General features: G+C 51.2%; 2 protein-coding genes across 4 annotated transcripts in view; both read left to right on the forward strand.

Moving 5' to 3' along the window:
- The first annotated feature begins 207 nt into the window (after positions 1-207).
- On the forward strand, positions 208-8540 carry GPR15LG (G protein-coupled receptor 15 ligand). Its single transcript, XM_047824636.1, has 3 exons — positions 208-386; positions 2224-2313; positions 7564-8540. The coding sequence occupies exons 1-3, from the start codon at positions 317-319 to the stop codon at positions 7647-7649; spliced, it is 246 nt and encodes an 81-aa protein (XP_047680592.1). The 5' UTR covers positions 208-316; the 3' UTR covers positions 7650-8540.
- CDHR1 (cadherin related family member 1) overlaps positions 340-17819 on the forward strand; it is a 41377-nt gene continuing 23897 nt past the window's right edge. The window contains exons 1-5 of one of the 3 annotated variants that reach the window (XM_047824632.1): positions 340-386; positions 2224-2313; positions 13782-13919; positions 14348-16552; positions 17154-17249. In XM_047824632.1, the coding sequence (XP_047680588.1) occupies positions 16498-16552; positions 17154-17249 (151 nt within the window). In that variant the 5' untranslated portion in view covers positions 340-386; positions 2224-2313; positions 13782-13919; positions 14348-16497. Of the gene's footprint in view, positions 387-2223; positions 2314-13781; positions 16553-17153; positions 17250-17819 lie in introns of all 3 variants that reach the window. The other 2 variants (XM_047824633.1, XM_047824631.1) reach the window with 2 other exon arrangements.

Here is a 17819-nt window from a genome sequence, read left to right on the forward strand (position 1 = left end):
CAACACTGGGAAGTGGCCCTTCCCTGGCAGGGGTTTGCCACTCTGACCACTGAAGCCAGCTCTGGGAGCTCCCGTGGCGGGGCATTTATAGCTCTGTGTGTTACAGTTCACTAAATACTCTCAACTTCTCGAAAAGCTGGTTTTTTCCTCTTGGGAGCGGCTGACTCTACCCTTTATGAGAATTGCAAGCCTGCTGGTGCCCTGCCCATTGGGAAACACCTCACTCTGTCACTCTATAAATGTCTGAGGTGGCCCCAAGGGAGGACTTGTGCGGCACCACTGTCTCCCCAGGACGTGAAGTTCCCACCACCCCACCATGAGGTTTCTAGCCCTCTCCAGATGGCTCTGCATCTTGCTCCTCTGCTTCTCCATCTTCTCCGTGGAAGGTAGGGCTGTCCCCCCAAAGTGCTGGTTCCCAAGCAGGGAATGCAGGGCCTGGGAAGGTTGGAATCAGAAAATGTTGGAGGGCAGGCCCCCAGCAGGCAGTCCTGGGCCTGGGAAGACAGGCTCTCACTCCTGAATCTGTAGCACCTCTGTATACAGTGGCGGCACCAAGGGGTGGCCTGGGAACTTTAGACCCCATGATCTCCATCTGTAGCTCCAGTTCCCCCAAACCCACACACCAGCTATGTGAAGGTGATGTTTACCATGCAAACATGCAACCTCCTGGCAAGATTCTTGCACCTAAATCCTACCTAGCTAGAAATTCTAGAGCCACTCTCTTGTACTCGTATCATGCCTGTAGTATGGTGAATTTTGTGGAGACTGTGTGCATCTGAGCATCCCAGCAAACAGCTGCAACAGATGAGATGAGTACGGTGTGGTGGTGGTTGGGAGGGTGGGGTGGGGGAGGCATGTTTGTATGTGTTTAGAAGTGAGAGATGTTCCCTGTACCTCGGTGGATATGAATATTTAGCACTCCTGCCTTTGTTTCATTCAGGTTAGCTATTTTGAGCTTTTTCTCTTGCCTAACTCTCTAGACACTGCCTACTTTTATTATTTTTTTAAGGCAATTATGGTTAAGAGACTCTTAAATACTGAGAACAAACTGAGGGTTGATGGGGGGTGGGGGGGAGGGGAAAGTAGGTGATGGGAATTGAGGAGGGCACCCCTTGGGATGAGCACGGGGTGCTGTATGGAAACCAATTTGACAATAAATTATATGTTAAAAAAATAAAAAAGTACCATCCCTATAAAAAAAAAAAGCAATTATGGTTATTTTAACATTTATTGGAGTTGGGAGCATAGACAAATAAATAGATAGGGTTGAAAAACACCCATATCTTCATGACTCAGGAATATAGCCATGTTTAACATTTTATTTCTTTTCAATATTGCAGACAAGCATTTTTGGTAATTGATATATCTCTATATGTTAAACATTATATCTTTTTAAAATCACTATATTATTATATAATCACCAAAAATACTTACTGTTAAAATTATTCTGGAAGCATTTACACCAAAATGTCAACAGTCGTCATGTCTGAGCACTAGGATGATAGGAAGTATTTGTTTTCTGAACTTTCTGCAGTGAACATTGCTGCATATGTAATACAGAAAACAGTGATTAGAATTCCTCATAAACACAGTCCAAAGCAATGCAGTTTATCAGACCTTTATTTGGGGGCATGCTAGACGTTGCCACTGTTACCTTAATGAGAATTCAATGAATATGAATACCTTTCCCCATAAAGTTTCTAAAACATTTAGGAGTATTTCTGGCATATTCTCCAAATAGTATTATTTAAGTAATATTTTTAGGTATAACTTGCCATCAAGTGTGCTATGATGAATTTCATGCTTAGACATGTAGATGTTCATAATTTTGCACTATTTTAAGTATGTGGTAAGAGCATATGTGTATGTAAAACATTCCTTGTATTTAAGATTATTTTCTTAGGCTAGATTGCCAAAGGGAGAATATCAGGTCAAAGGGCATAGATACTTTGAGTGAGGATGCTGTGTTTTGGACAGGGACATGAGGAAGAGAGTATCTGCCCACAATGACTTTGTTATTTCTGAAAAATAAATCACCTCCAGGCCCACACTTTCCCCAGGCCCTCCCACAGCCTGGCTCTTCCTGAGTTTCCTTCAATAAATATCTCTGACCTCTGTACCTTGGGAGCGGAGGCTGACTCAAGTCATTTGTACACAGATCCAACCTCATGGTGTCCCCAACACACTAAGGAAGGGCCTCTGCCCCTCTGTGTCTACCCTCAGGGAGAAGGCATTCTAGGCATCTTGCCAAGCCCCGGAAAGGCAAGCTTTGCTGTTCCCGAGTTCCTAGTCCTGTCCCGACGGCCCAGAAAGGTAAGCACCCTGTCCAGATGGTAAGAGGCTCTGGGGAGGCCATGGGACAGGCCATATATGTGGATCAGCCCTCACCTGTGCCTGGCACAGAGGGGCCACACCAGATGTGATCTTGGCCTCATGAAGCTTCCGCTCTAATGTGGAAAAATGCAAAATTAATCATTTTGAACTGAATACGTTCTGTCAAGAGAAGAACAACATGCAATTAGGAAACGGTACTGGGAACACCCCTGGCCTGGGTGGGAGGCATCAGAGGAGGCCGCATTTGAGACCTGAAGAAAGGCAGGGAGACAGAGGGGAGGGTTCAGGCAGGGGAAGCAGCAGGCATGGAGGCCTGAGATGGGCAGGAGGGAGCCACGGAAGACAGAGAGGCTGGTGAGTTGCAAGGTGTTCATGGAAGCTACTACCCAAGGTAGGGCTGGCCTCGTGAGCTGCCACATGAGGAAAGGTGACCAGTGGGTGGATGGGACTCCCAGGCTCAGAACATCCCAGAGATGAGGGCAGGCAGCATGCGTCTCAGGAACCAGGCTGGAGGTGCAGAGCCAGGGTGAGGCCTGGAGGAGCAAGACTGCCCTCTCCCACGAGGCCCCCGGGGGCCCCGGCTGGTGAGAGAGACAGCCCCGAAGGAGGCTGCAGGTACCCAGCTCCCAGCACCAGCCCAGGCTGAGGGCCAGCTGGTGCATGGGAGTGGCCTGGGTGTGAAGTTAGCACTAGGAGACTTCTGCTGGCCTTGGGTAGGAGGGCCCCACAGCCTGGTGCATGCAGCCCCCCAGGGAAAGCTGCAGAGCCTAGAGCCAGCCAGGCCTGACACTAATCCAAGGCTCCTGCCCCCGATTCTCCACAGCTAAGGTCTGAGAAGGCCCCAGTCCTGCTGGCACCTCTGAGACCATGGCCTAGGGAGCCCATGACCAGAGCCAGGTCCTCCCACCCATCCCCCAATCCCACCAACTACCAAGAGTCCTGTGCACAAAGCAGGAGCTTGGGTATGAAGGACAGGGAGAGAGAGAGAGACAGCACTCCTTAGCCTCTGGCCACCTTTCCAGAGAGGCTGACAGCCCCTCCCTCCAGACTGGCATCACATCCAGCTGCGGTAAAAATAACCCGTTCTCACACCCTGCACCCAAGTGTGAAGCACCCGCCCAGGAAAGGTGAGAGGAAGTGCACTGACAGGCTGACTGCAGCTCTGCTCTCCTCTGAGGCCCCAGCCTGGTGAAGGAGGAGGAGTGTTTCCATGAAAGAAATAAGGCAAAGCCGAGGGAAGGGAGAGGTAAGAGTCCCTCCCTACTGAGTGAGTCCATCCCCAAACCCTTCCCCAGGATGGATGCACTCACAGGAAGCAAAACGACGTTAGGGATGTGCGTGCACATACACACACATGCACACACGCACACACAGATCCTAGGAAACACAGCCAGTTAACTCCTTGTGCCCAGTACAGGGCAGCTGTTTTGTTACTCACTCAACACTTTAGAATAATCGAGGTGCACGGATTCCATGTTGACTCTGGATTTCTTTCAGTGTACGTACATATTTTTAATTCCACTGCAGAAATTTGCAAACAACTTAGAACAAAAAGAGAAAAATAAAGCTTTTTATCGGGTCCTTATTGTACAATCTCATTTAAATCTTTGGAACCACATCAGGGAAGCATTGTCACCATTTTACAGTGTGGGAAACTGAGGCTCAGAAAGAATCTGAGGCAAAGCCAGGAGCCCGGATGTGTCTACCTCTTTCCACTACAACAAACTGCCTCCTCCATAGACAGCAGGTCCCGCAGCATGCTTGTGAAGACATGCGCATTCCCAAGACCTCAGATTTCCCCAAAGCAAAGCGCCATCTGGGTTGGAATCCCAGCTCCACCACCTGCTAGCTGTGTGCCCTTGAGCAGGTCGCCCAGCTCTGCTAAGCCTCAATCTCCTCACCTTGTGAAAGGGTATGATCCCAGACTCTACCTTGCCAGGCTATGGTAAGAAGACAGTGAAGTCATGACTATAGCCAGGCATTACCCCCATAAACATGCCTGCTGGGGAAATCAGAACCCTGCCAGGGCGCCTGAAGCGGGAGGTCAGAAATTTCAACACTGAAAACCAAGGCCCGTGCCTTCTTGCCCGGGTTTGGTGGTTCCACCCACCATTTTCTGGGCCTGATCCTGGGGCCAGGTCATCAACAACAGAGCTGCTGAGCATGTCAAACTCTGGGAATGTGGCCTCTGTCCTCTGGCCCCCCGGTGTATAAGAGTGTCTGCCTACCTGTCCAAAGAGAAAATAACCAAGGGTGCCTGGAGGATGTCCCTGGGCTGACAATACCAGTTAGACATACACATGCCAGCGTGGGACTCTTCAATGTAAAGTGTCTTTCCTGAGCCTTGGTTCACACATAAGTGCAGTGCCAGGCCCGTGGGGATGACAGGACGTGGCAGGCACAGGATCTTGGGTCGGTTCGACAAAACCATCTCCAAAAGTCAGTGGGCTGAATTTACCACGTTTACCGATTTGCTAAACAAAGCTTTCTCCAAAGTATTTGAAAAGTTTGTGTCAATCTGTGTAGCAGCGTGTCATAGCAACATTTTTTTCGTGGAGTGTTCAGTTTGTTAACTCTTAGTGCTGGACAGGCATCAAGCTTAGGCGGGGGGCAGAATGACAGACCCCACCTAGGACCTCTGTCAGGCCATCCTCCTTCCAGGTGTCCTGAGGTTGTTGGTGAGGAAGCTCCTGGGCAAGACTGGGGAGGTCTTGTTTGAAGACCCCTGGAGCCTGAGAGTGTGCCTGCCCCTCCCACAGACTGCCTGGGACCTGAGAGCTCTGTTCCACCCTCCCTGTTTTGAAGACAAGCAAAATTACTTGACCCACAGTGGGAGATGGGGGAGAAGAGGCCCAGAGAGATTCCTCCCCCACCAGGGGGTTATCCTTGTCTTCAGAAAGGGGACCAGACTACCCATTGAGGACCACCAGCGTGATTACTTGAGGGTTTTGGCAACTTTGCATGACACCTGGGTTGACACAAGAGCCAGTACAATGGACCCTGGAAGGGAAGAGGTGAAGAGGGTGCCCCACCCATCCTATCCAGTGGACCAATCAGAGGGTCTCATATCTGTAGCCTTTCTCCTCCGGGGGTTATATCCATTAGCCGTAGCTGCGTAACTAAACACTCCCAACTTCAGTGGCCCAAACTACATGTATTCTCATTTTCCATGAATCTGCAGGTCAGCTGAATAGGCTCATTTATTCTTCCAAGGGTTGGATACACCATTCTGCTGACCTTGGCTGGGCTCTCTCACATGTTTGGGGGCCAGTGGTCTGTAAGTCTTGGAGGGTCTCAGTTAGGCAACTGGACCTTCTTCCACATGGTCTCTCATCCTCCAACAGGCCAGCCCAAACTTCTCCACAGAAGCTGCAGGGTTCCACCTATGTGAGTGAAAGCACCTAAGCACCTCAGAACTGGCCCACCTTTACCTCCACTGCATTCAGCTGGCCAAAGGAAGTCACTGGGGCAGCTCAGATTGAAGGAAAGGAGAAGCAGACCCCATATTTTGGTGGGAGGAGCTACAAAGTCACATTGCAAAAACAGGGTGGAGAATTGTGACTATGTGTGCAATAAGTCAACCACAGTATTTATTGTAGGAGCCAGAGAAGAGAGTCCTGGGGATCTGAGGAGGGTGGACAGAAGTTGCAAGCAGTGTTCAGGAAACCATGGTCCCCCATCAGAAATTCTAGTGGAAAATTCTCATGACATTATATTAATAGAAAAAGTACTTTACACTGTACCATGATAGTACCATGACTATCACTGTTGGAAGATGAAAGCACTTTCAAATAGGAAGAAAAAATACAAAGACAACTATACCAATGTTAGCACTTATTTATGATTGAGACATGAGGCTATGGATAAATTATAATTAAATTTATTTTTATAGCTGGTGGTTATATAGCAATTATTGTCTAACACTTACATCTGCTAACTCATTTAATCCTCACAATCTTAAGAGTTAGATAACATTACTACCCCCATTTTTACAGATGAGGAGCCAAAGCACAGAGAGGTTAAGTAACTTGTTGAAAGGCACACAGCTAGTAAGTAAGTGGTAGAGCTGGGGCTTTGAATCCGAATACTCTGGCTCCAGATTCTATGTTCTTTTTTTATTTTATTTTATTTTTTTAATGCTTATTTATTTCTGAGAGAGAAAGACAGAGTACGAGTGGGAGAGGGGCAGAGAGAGAGAGAGAGAGAGAGAGGGATACACAGAATCGGAAGCAGGATCCAGGCGATCCAGTGCTGACAGCACAGAACAGGACTCGAACCCACGAACCGTGAGATCGTGACCTGAGCCAGTTGGACACTTATCCAACTGAGCCAGCCAGGCGCCCCCAGATTCTATGTTCTTAACTATCATACCACATTGCATATAGTAATAATCTGGAAACAGAAGGGGGGAAAAAAAAGAATAGTCTCATCACAACAATTTAGTAATCTTCACATTCATTTGTGTTTCTTTTATTTTTTTTTCAAGCAACCATGTTCATCCAGTTTTATTTTTATTGTACCTCATTTTCTTACTTTTAAAATTAATGTTACATTGTGAGTATTTTTTTTCCTCTTGCTACAGTCTTCATAATCACAGAATTTTCTCACGTTAAACATTTCCATCATGATGAGATACCATAAGATAACATACCTAACTTACCATTTCTCTACCATAGAATATTCAGATTGTTTCCAGAAGTTGTTTTTCTGGTATTCAAAACAAAACTATGAAGAACAGTTTAATGCATGCCGGTTCTTTTTTCTTGTGGATTATTCCTCCCACAAGTGGGACTGGTTTGTCAAGATGCAAACATAGCTTTGAGACACATATTGCCTGCAACTCGCAGTCCAGAAGGAAATAGCCCGAGGAGTCTGAGGGCCTGCAAGTGACGTGGACAGACCCTCCTACTGTGGCCATCAGAAACCAGACCCTTCAACTTTAGTGGACTCTTGTTGACAAAGCCAGTTTGGCACATAAGCCTCCTTCTCTCCATCTGATGCCAGTAAATCAGATTTCTCCCTGACAGGACTGAAATAACCTGAGCTGGTCATGTTTGCCATGAAAGCCCTTCCTTCTGGGTCTCCGGGAAGGAGATAAGATCTGATTCTTGCCTTGATTTTTAAAAACACTTTGAGCCTGGAAATGAACGTTAATTGTGTTCTCCCCTTTCTCCTCCCCCACTCTGCCTGGCTCTTGTCTTGTCTTACCTGTCCATTGCTCCTTCCCAGGGCGCCACGTGAGGATCTGCAGACAGTGCAAAGTCAAGCCAGGGTCCCGCACTTGGGTAGTACCTGGGGCTCTCCCGCAAGTGTAATGCTGCCCAAATAAGTCGGCACACAGGTTGAGACCCTCATGCCCAGTGCCTGAGGCACCCAGAAGTCTCAGGTTCTCTCAGGATGCTCCTCTTGAAACTGGGGCTGAGGGCAGAGATGCCAAGAGCTTTGGCCCATGGAAGCTTCTGCCCATGAACCATAAGCCTCTTCTCTTAAAGACACAACATTTCTTCCCTGCTATGTTGGAATGTGCTCACGCTGCCTTTTAGAAAAGCCTGAACCAGAATTTTCTGAAAACCACAACCTGGATACAAAGGTCAAAACGCTGGAATGCCTGTCTTGCTGTGTGGCCTTGGACAAGTAACTTAGCCTCTCTAGGTGCATGTTGGCTTCAGAGATGTAAAGTTCAGAGACCGAAAAACCCTCTAAGGAAGACCATCAGTCACTGGCACCAATGGGTTTCACTATGCTTTTCAACCTTCCCGGCAGTGAGCTGGGATGTTGTGGGGCTTCACCTTGGTCAGCAAGGGCCCTGAGAAAGTTCCGGAATTCTAGATGCTAGTCCCACTCATGCCCCCCACTTTCCGAGTTATTCAGGCTCAGCCCACCTGGTCTCAGTCCCCTCCTGGCCTCTACAGTGTTGACAGTCAAGATTCCACTGTGACTTTTGACAGCTACAAACTCAGACAATTCTGATCCTGCTAGGGAGCAGGTAACAGGTCCCCAAGAGCAGTGACCAAGACTGCATCCTGAGGTACACACAGCCCTTAACCGTCCCACATCCGATGGCCTCTGAAGGAACCCCTTCCTAACTTCCTAATGTGAATCTGCTGGAAAGAACACTGAAACAAAACAAACAAAAAACCCCAAATAATAAATAAATAAATAAATAAATAAATAAATAAATAAATACACAAAATGCACATGCAACATCCATGTTTAAGAAAGTCACTGATTAGGAGGCACCTGGGTGGCTCAATCGGTTAAGCGTCCGACTTGGGCTCAGGTCAGGATCTCAATGTTTGTGAGTTGGAGCCCCGCATTGAGCTCTCTGCTATCAGCACCGGGGCCTGCTTCGGATCTTCTGTCTCCCTCTCTTCTGCCCCTCTCCCTCTCTCTCTTTCTCTCTCTCAAAAGTAAATAAACATTTAAAGCAACAACAATGACAAAAAGGAAAGTCAGTGATTGGTGTCCCCGGGTGGCTCAGTTGGTTAAGCATCCAACTCTTGGTTTCAGCTCGTATCATGATCTCACGGTTCATGAGATCGAGCCCAGAATCGGGCTCTGCTCTGTCAGTGTGCAGCCTGCTTGGGATTCTCTCTCTCTCTGCCCCTCCCCTGCTCACATGCACTCTCTTTCTCAAAATAAATAAATAAAAGTTAAAAAAAAAAAAAAAGAAGTCAGTGATTGGGCCTGAGCCACAGCTTTCTGCTAGAGGAAACCCGTGCCCCAATGCCTCTCCTGAAGGCCACTCCTTCATCATGAGAAAATCTAACTAGGAGAAAGGGGGTGAGGACTACTGACAATAACAACGCTCTTGGTCTGAAACACCAGGACTCAAATCCCAGGCCTACCCAGAATTGTCTGTGTGACCTGGGCAAGTTGGTTCCCTTTTCTGTAAAATGGAGACCCCAGCACCCATCCAGAGGACTGAAAGGGCACGGTGAGTGATGGAAAGTACCCACAGAGGGCATGGCACACAGAGGAAAATGGTTCAGGGAAGTCCCTGCCTTCCCTGCCCTCACTGGGGACTATGCTTCTACCCACAATGAGCCGGGGTTGTGACTCAGAAGGAACAGATGGCCAGGTCTAAGAGGCTCATCTCTCCGGTAAAGCTCCCTTCTAATCTGATTCTCCCAGGAAGGTGAGAAGCCCTCCCCATGCCACCCCACAGTCTGTGTCTGAAAGTGCCAGGCCCACAGCTTCGAGGATCGATGGGTGGAAGTTCTCTGGCACAGGGCTCTGGGGACAGTGGTCCCAGGGCAAGCCAGAGTCCTTACCTTGTCCTAGGCCAGACCTTTCAATTCCATACAGAGGCTGCATTCATGGGCTGGTCCCTTCACTCACTCACCTGTTCCCAGGGTAGGCAGTTGTCCCATCATGCCAGCTTCTGAGGCTCAGACATGAACAAATGCAGTCCTCGAGGGCTGAGAAGCACCAGGGTGTGAGCCCCGGGGCATAAACAGAGGTCCGGGCACAGGAGGAAAACGATGAGCTGATGCTTGGGCTGAATTATGGGAGCATTCCAGCTGAAGAAGGGATATGTGTGTGAGCGTGCAAGCATATGTGTGCATGCGTGCGTGCGTGCGTGTGTGTCTGGGATGAAGAAGAGGAGCAGCAAAGGCCAGGCAGAAGACTTGAGGGTTTGAGGAGAATTCACAGCAACTGCAGGGAATGCAGGGAAGAAGGGCTATTAGGAGGAGGTGGAATGAGCCGGAACTAAGGCAGGGCTGAGGAAGGCACAGAAGAGGAATTTGAGGGGTTTCCGAGCTGCAGTGGTGTGGCCTTATAGACTCAGTAGCTGGGGCCATGGAGACAAGTCCACGGTGAACATTCCTGTGCTGTGTCAGACCCTCACCGGGAACGCCCTTGGTGAGGTGAACCACTCAGCTACTAGCACTGTGACAGCTGACCGTTCAACATCCTTGTTCCCAATCCTACCCCTCTCCATCACCACCAAACTCCTGCCCCCTAACACACACACACACACACACACACACACACACACACACACACACACACAAAAGGTAAAGAAAACTGACATATAACTAAACACATGTACTTGAAAGTCAACAGGAAAACAATTCAGAGGCCATGTGTCCGGCCACTGAACCAAGTCTAGCCTTCTGCTCAGGAAAGCACAAACCCCAGGAGCCTCAGCTTCTTTCTCAGGTAGGAAAGACCAGTCACTTAATGTACACAATTAAAAGAACACAGCAGACTGTTGGGGGAAAGAGGAGGCTGTCTCTGTGGGGCAGGAATGCAGTGCTCATGGCTCTGAGCCACTGGTGTGCAGGAGACCAGCCTTGGGTAGGAAGGGCAGTGACCCCATGGGACCTTCCAGGGATGCCAGCCCCTCAGAGCAGCCCAGACTAAAGGTGGGAGGCACAAAAGGGAGCTGAGGGCTCTGTTCCCACCCTCCCTGACTCTGGAAAGTAAGGGGAAGTAAGGGAAAGCCTGAGACTGGTTCCCAGAGATTCCTGTGCAGAGCTAGAGACTGGCCAAAGGCCAAACTCTTTCCTTCCCACTCACCTGTGGGATGTCACCTCCAGAAGTTGCAACATCAGATTTTAAATTTGGTGGAAGAACTTCACTCTCAAAGGGTAGACTGAGCCTTCAGGGAAAGTCTGACAAATAAGGTGATTCAAGGCTACTGGTGATCCCATGAGGATTCCAAACATCCACAAGGGACTTCAATTTATAAAACTTTAATTCTTATTTTGCCCTTACTTGACTCCTTAAGAACCTAGACTGATTGACAGTTTACACTAGTGTCATTAGAGAAAGTGTGCGGTCCCCATGGCAACTAAAGGGGCTCACACTCTGATTAGGTGGGACATGTGGTATCGTTGACAGTGCACAAGCTTCCCAGATTTGGGTTCAAATGAGGGTTCTGTCATATGCCTGTTGTGTGACATTAGGGAGGTCAGGTGACCTCTCAGAGCCCCAGATTCCCCACCCGTAAAATGAGGCTGTCACAAAGGGCTGTTAGGGAGACTAAATGAGACAATGAGAAGCGCCTGGCTCTGAAATAGAAGCCAAGTGGTGGTCACAGGTCTGTTTCCAGCACATTAGACGGATCCAGGTGTCTCCCCGCTCCCTAACCCCACTCAAGATTAGGTCCCCCTGGACCCATTTCATCTCCAGCTATAATCGAACCTCCGGTTGGGCACCACAAGCACTTTACAGCCTCGTGGACTCACCCCTTCTGCTGATTCGTCTCTGAGCTTATTTTTGGGTAAACTGTCCAGAGTAGACCACTTTCTGGAGCCTTCCAGGGCCATGCCCTAACTGGTTAGTTCACACAGGATCCCACACATGACTCCCCTGACTGGCTCCGCAGCCATTTTCCCTGCCTTGGACGCATCGTAAAACTTCTAGGGTGTGAATGTGTCCAGGGCTCTGACCTGGTCTCCCAAGCAGTGGCTGCACCTTGTCTGTTTACTAGCAGCCTTGTAACAGGCGGACAGGTCCAGAGGCAACCGGCAGACTTGTTATCAACAGCCCAATCTCTGGAAATAGTCTTTGACTCATCTGCTGTTTAATCTGTCAAACTGCACTGCCCCTCAGGATTTGCAAAGTGTGAACCAAAAGGTGGGAAGTGTCAAATTACAAGATATCGAAACAGAAAAAAAAGTTCTGTTTCACATCAAAATGCAGCCATTTTGTTTGCTCAAATCAAGGTTTAAATATATTGTGGATGTGAACATGTATACATGTGCAGGGGTCTCCACCGCTGCCTGTTGTCTTTCACTCAGCCACTTCACACATTTCAGCCTTCTGCCTGGCTCAGCGGGCATTTCAGCTTATGCTGTACTGGGGCTACTCCAGTCTATCAACTTAAGGATGGATGGAGTGGGGAAGCACATGTCAAGGCATGAAGAGGATTAGTTGTTGACCATGACCAGGAACCAAGACTTATGTCATTGTCAGGTACCTCTTCATTCATTCATTCATTCAGCTGGTCAACAACTACCCATTGAGGACCTTCTACGTGACTGGTCCTGTGTAAATACTGAAGAAACCTATGCATGAAATGGTCTCTTCCTTAAGTGGTTCACAGCACTCTGGGGGAGACACCAAAGCAGACAGATTATAGTACTAAAGTCTTTTAAGGATCCTGTCAAGGTCTCAAGTAGGGACCAATTCTGCCTGGGGGCAGAAGATGCCAGAAAAAAAAAGGAAAACATTCCGGGGGAGAAGATATTATTGCTGTGTCACCTACCTAGACTCAACCATGAGGCAGACTGGATAGCAAGTGAGAGCACTGCAGGGTGAAAAACAGGCAACATCAGGGTTAGAGCTTCTGCCCACCTGTGTGGGTGTCGCAGTGACCAAGAGCCAGCATTGCAACCCAGGAGGTTGATTCAGTGGGTACTAGTACCAACTAGATGGGTACTGGGGAACAGGTGACAGCCCCAGACTCCTGCATAGTACCTCAGTTAGGGGGACAGGCAGGGCCTTAGACAGACAGGGGAGGAATCCCAGCTCCATGTCAGAGGAGACAGAGACAGCCACCTTACACATGGCCTGGACACAGCAAGGGGACAAGTGAAGGGGACACATTTCAGAGTAGGTGGTGTCCCGGGCTCCCCAAGCCTGCTAACCCCAGAGCCCGCTGCTGTGGGAACGGACTCCCGACTTCCAGCCAGGTGGGTCCACCCTGGCCCACAACCACAGAGGACAGTCATCAGGACCTCCCCTGGGCTGGGATAAATAGGGCCTCACAGTCATGTCCAGAGAGAGTATATCCAGGCCTACTAGGATCCCTGGGCCCTATGCCTTCATGCTCAGTACCAAATTCCACCCTGGACAAGGGCTTCCCTGTCATGAACAGTCATTGTTCTGGAATTCAGCAATAGGACCGAACAGCTCAGGATGCCCAGTAGGTGGACAGAGGTCAGTCTGCAAGATGGTCTTATCACAGACAGCTAGGGTGGAAGCAGGGTGCTAGGACCAGTCCTTTGCCCCTCCTACTTCAGGGTCCTTAGGAAGGTGAGCCCGAATAGCAGACAACTGCTCTTCACCACACCCTCAGCCCTGGGAGGAGCCTGGAGAGCTGCTTGCCCAACCTCTCTCGGTGTAGGTGTGCATGTGCTGGGCATGTGTGTTTATACAAGGAGATGGGAAAGGATTCACACATACAGGGTATACATGCATGTATATGCAAATGGGAACAGAACTTGGTGGGTGGGGCATCCGTGTAAACACGTGTGCATGGAAACAAGGCACCATGGGTTAGCCCATTCAGGTAGATCAGATGGGGGCAAAGAGGTTACAAAAGCCTGGGTTGGTGTGCTGGCAGAGAGCTAGAACATACTTGCATGCCCAGGCAGGCAGCTAACACCTGAATCCGCATTTACTGACAGCTGGACCAGCTGCTGTACATCTACCTGAGGAAATGCTGTCAGGACTTGACCTTGAGATGAAACGGATTTGGTATTTCACGGCAGGTGCCATGGTGAGGAGGCTGTAGAAGAGAGGGAGCTCGTCACCCTGCAGGGGTGATAGACATGTGGAAGACAAGGTGACGTGTGTCCGGGGCTGCCCAGGGTCTGCAGGTGAGGGTCAACCCCTCTGTCTCACAGCAGGTGAGCCCTTCCCAGCTCTGATAAACTGAGCCTTTCACATAGCCTCCAAATCCTCCGTACTAAAGGTCAAGATCAGGGTCCATGGTGAGAACCTCCATGAGGAACTGTTCTTTTCCCAAGTTCTCAAATGCTTTGAGGACAAGGGCAGATCTAATGTGACCAGCTTGTCCCAGTTCATCCCAGACCTTCTTAGTTTTACCACTGAATGTCCCACATCCCTGGAAACCCCCTCAGTCCCAGGCAAACCAGGACAGCTAGTCATTCTAGCAGATCTGAGCCTGTATAACTGAAGAGGGGGGTGGCCTCTTTAAGGAAAAAAATATATATGTAAACTACAAACACAAAATTAAGGCTATGGAAGGGACATGTGAGCAAGGGGCCCAGAGCTGAAGCATCAGTAGCTTCAAGGTCATCTTCCTCTGTTACAGAATGTTTCAACTTTTTTTGGAGCCAGCCGAAACTGGATGTGACCCTAGGCCCTGTCCTTTCCTGGCTGTGTGAGGTTGGGCAAGTGACTTGTCCTCTCTGTGCTTTACTTCTTCCTTTCTAAAGCAGGGTCAATCACACCAGAAGTTGTGTTGGTTACACAAGATAATATGGGTGAACACACACACACACACACACACACACACACACACACACACAGCATAGGAGGGGATTCCTTCACTATCCCTCTCCGGTGCAAGTCTGTTGACTGAGTGAACTGAGGAGAAAGAAGTCAAGGCACCAGAACCACGTGATGAGGAGACAGGCAGACAGGACACGGAAAGCTGGTTTTTCTCAGCACACTGGCAAGATGTTTGCCCCAGGAAACCCTGGCTCTGCCTCCAGCACACTGGGTGATCTACAAAAAGCCCCAGTCCCCTCATCTGTATGTAGGACTTGTGGAATGGCCCACCTTGGCCTTGTCCCAGCATTTTGAGACAGAAAGATGCAGAAATACCTGTGCAATTTAAAGTGCATTTTCCAGCCAAGGGCCAAGCCTGAGGGGATCCAACAAGAGGAGTTCTGGTTAACTGGGCCTGAAAATAGCCCAGTACTCTGGGACTACTGATTTATCTTCTTGTCCTGAATCCCTAACTCTTGCTACCTGTGGATCAAGGAGGTCTGGCCTTGGGGGTGGGGGATGTTCTGCTCCTGTGAAGGCCCCTGGGGAGAAATATTGAGACCCCAGCCATGGAGGCCTCTCCAGGAAGCACACAAAGGGGTCTCCTATTTCTGTAGATATACCCCTCCAAGGCCATCCTGGGGAGTGACAAAGCTTGGGCCTAACGTGACCTCCCTGTACCCCCCATGAATAGAAGGGGGACAGGCGGCTTCTCTAACTGAAGTCCAATGTCAGAGCAAGAGAATGAGGGTCCAGCCTAGGGAAATCTCTCAACAACAAGAAGGCTCCTGAGTTTCCCTGCTTTTCCTACTTATCAGCATCCAGGGCCCTCATAGCAGTGCCCTGCTTTGCCTAAATGTCCTTCAGGGATACGGGGCTCGCTACTCCTGGGGCCGTCCATACCTGTGTTGGCCAGCTGTGTTAGCAAGTTTGTCCAGGATGCGGCTTGATTCTGTCTTCACGCTGTTCACCCTTCCTTACAAGGCTTGAATGGGTCTGCTGTTTCTCCATGGTCACCCATGGGGACAGGGAGTGAGGCCAGCCTGCTGTCTGGTAACTTCTGCCTCCCACCTTAGTGGAGACTTGTATGCCCTCCGTGCTGCTTACCACATATATGGACCCCCACTAGTGTTCACACTAGTGACCCCACCCGCTGGGACAGCTGGCCTGGCCTGGCCTGGGGGAGAGGGCAGGAAAGATTTGAGATCCCAGAGAGGTGGGGGCTGATAACCCCTCCGCATCTGCCTCCCCTCCCTACCACAACCCTCCTCTTTGTTTTTCATCTCACCCCCACCCCAAGTCTTCAGGGGCACCATCCTAGGAATCCGTTTGCCTCTGGAGGGCAAACCCGCCCCCTAGTCGAGACACCACCTTTTCTTCCCTGCTCCTTCCTCCTCTTGGGAGGGAACCCTCTGGTCTCAGGCTGGGCTGTTCCTTGCCCGCCGCTGTTCTACAGCCTGGAACGCTCAGGTTCAGAGAGTGGCAAACCCCCTCAAAGTCACAGTGCAAGTTCAGGAAAAGGGATAACTCCAACAGAGCCCAGGCCCTCCAGAACTTGGGGACCGCGAGAAGCCCCAGCTTCCAGTGCCGTGCTCAGGGCAAAGACCTGGCCCCTTCCCCAGCTACAGAGCCGGGGACCCCTTGGCGCCTGCGCTCCAGACCTGGGCGAGGGGGGCGTGGTAGGAAGAGGAGTTGGCAGTGACCCCTCCCGGTCCGCCGGCGGCTGGAAACCGGTACCCAGAGCTTAGCGCGCACTAATTGGTCTCTTCTGGCGGCGGCGGGAGCGCTCCAGCTGCGCGGGGCCGAGCGGTGTCATCCGCTTAGCGCCCTCGCGCCACCCAGCGCGCCCGCCCCGCGCCCCTCCCGCCGCCGCCCCCACCGTCGTCTCTGCACTCCGCGCGGCCCGGGGAATGCTCCGCGCTCCCGCGCCCGGCCCGGCTGCGGCTCGCGACACTCTCTGCCCGCGGAGACATGAGGCGCGGCCCGCGGGCCGCCCTGGCCCTGGGGCTGCTGCGCCTCTGGCTGGGTGAGTGGGTGCGGGGCCCCGCGCCCGGGGTGGGGGGCGAGGCGTGGGTACTGGCACTACCCGGGTGGGCGCCGAGACCGAGCTCCGGGCAGCTCACTTCCACAGTGGGACTCGGGCTGGGGGACCCGGCGGGGTGGGGTGATCCTTCCAGCTGCCCGGGCTCGGCAGGTCCTCTGGAGAACGCAGACTTGGGGCCAGGACCCCCGCTGCCCTCGGCTTTTTCAGAGCAGGGTGGGAGGTTTGGCGGCTTCTCTGAAGGCTGCTGGGGCAGGGGAAGGTGTCCCAGCTCCCAGTGTGACCTTGGCCAGGGCACCGTTCCTCTCTGGGCGCGGGTTCCCCGTCTGTCCCTTGATGGGTTGAGATTGGCCGCTGCCTGCGTTCTAAGTGCCCGCGATGGTGCGCGTCCCTGACAAGCCAGAGCAAACCCTGGGCGTGAGGGAGGTGGCGGTGGCGCTCTCCGGAGCTCCCCAGCCCCAGTCTGTAGGCGTGCTGCCATTGGGGAAGAGACTACCAGCCTGCCCAGACTGGGACCAGACGTGTGACCACACTGGTGCGAACCGGCCCTTCCGTGTGTCTGTTCTCCTGTCTGTTGTCTTCCTAGCCCAGGCCAATTTTGCCCCGCACTTCTTCGACAACGGGGTGGGCAGCACCAACGGAAACATGGCCCTGTTCAGCCTCCCGGAGGACACCCCTGTAGGTGAGGAGCCCTGGCACCAGCCCCCTGTTGGTCCCCCGGAGGGTGGCCCGCGTTCCCCTGGACACAAGGACTGAACCCGTGATTCCTCTGTGCCTATGGAGACACCCCGTGCCAGGCTGTGGGCCCTCCTGGGGCACCCTGTTTGTGCTCCGAACTCCCTAGGGCAGTTGCAGGAAAGGAGGTCACGGCTGTCATGGAGACCTAAGCCAGTCCAGTCCTAGAGGCCCAGCTGCAGGTCCAGAGACAGGGCTGCCCCAGACAGCAGGCAGTAGTTGGTAGCGTGATGATAACCCCTGGGGTTGGCCACAGCACTGCCCCTGACTCACTGCGTGACCTTGAGCAAATATACTTACCTCCCCGAGCCTCAGATCTTTAGGCTTTAAAGAGGCCTAAGAACATCCAACTTGCTGGGATACTCATGGGAAAGGGGGAAAAGCGGAAAGAGGAGATTCTCCCTTCTCTCTCTCTCTCTCTGTCAGGGCCGAGAACTCTGAGCAAAAGGATAGCAGTGTGAAAGAGGCACCTATTCAGAAATCCCCGAGGAGCTAATCCAGGCGTGGGGGCACAGTG

This window comes from Prionailurus viverrinus, chromosome D2, assembly GCF_022837055.1.
Source record: "Prionailurus viverrinus isolate Anna chromosome D2, UM_Priviv_1.0, whole genome shotgun sequence".
Lineage (NCBI taxonomy): Eukaryota > Metazoa > Chordata > Mammalia > Carnivora > Felidae > Prionailurus > Prionailurus viverrinus.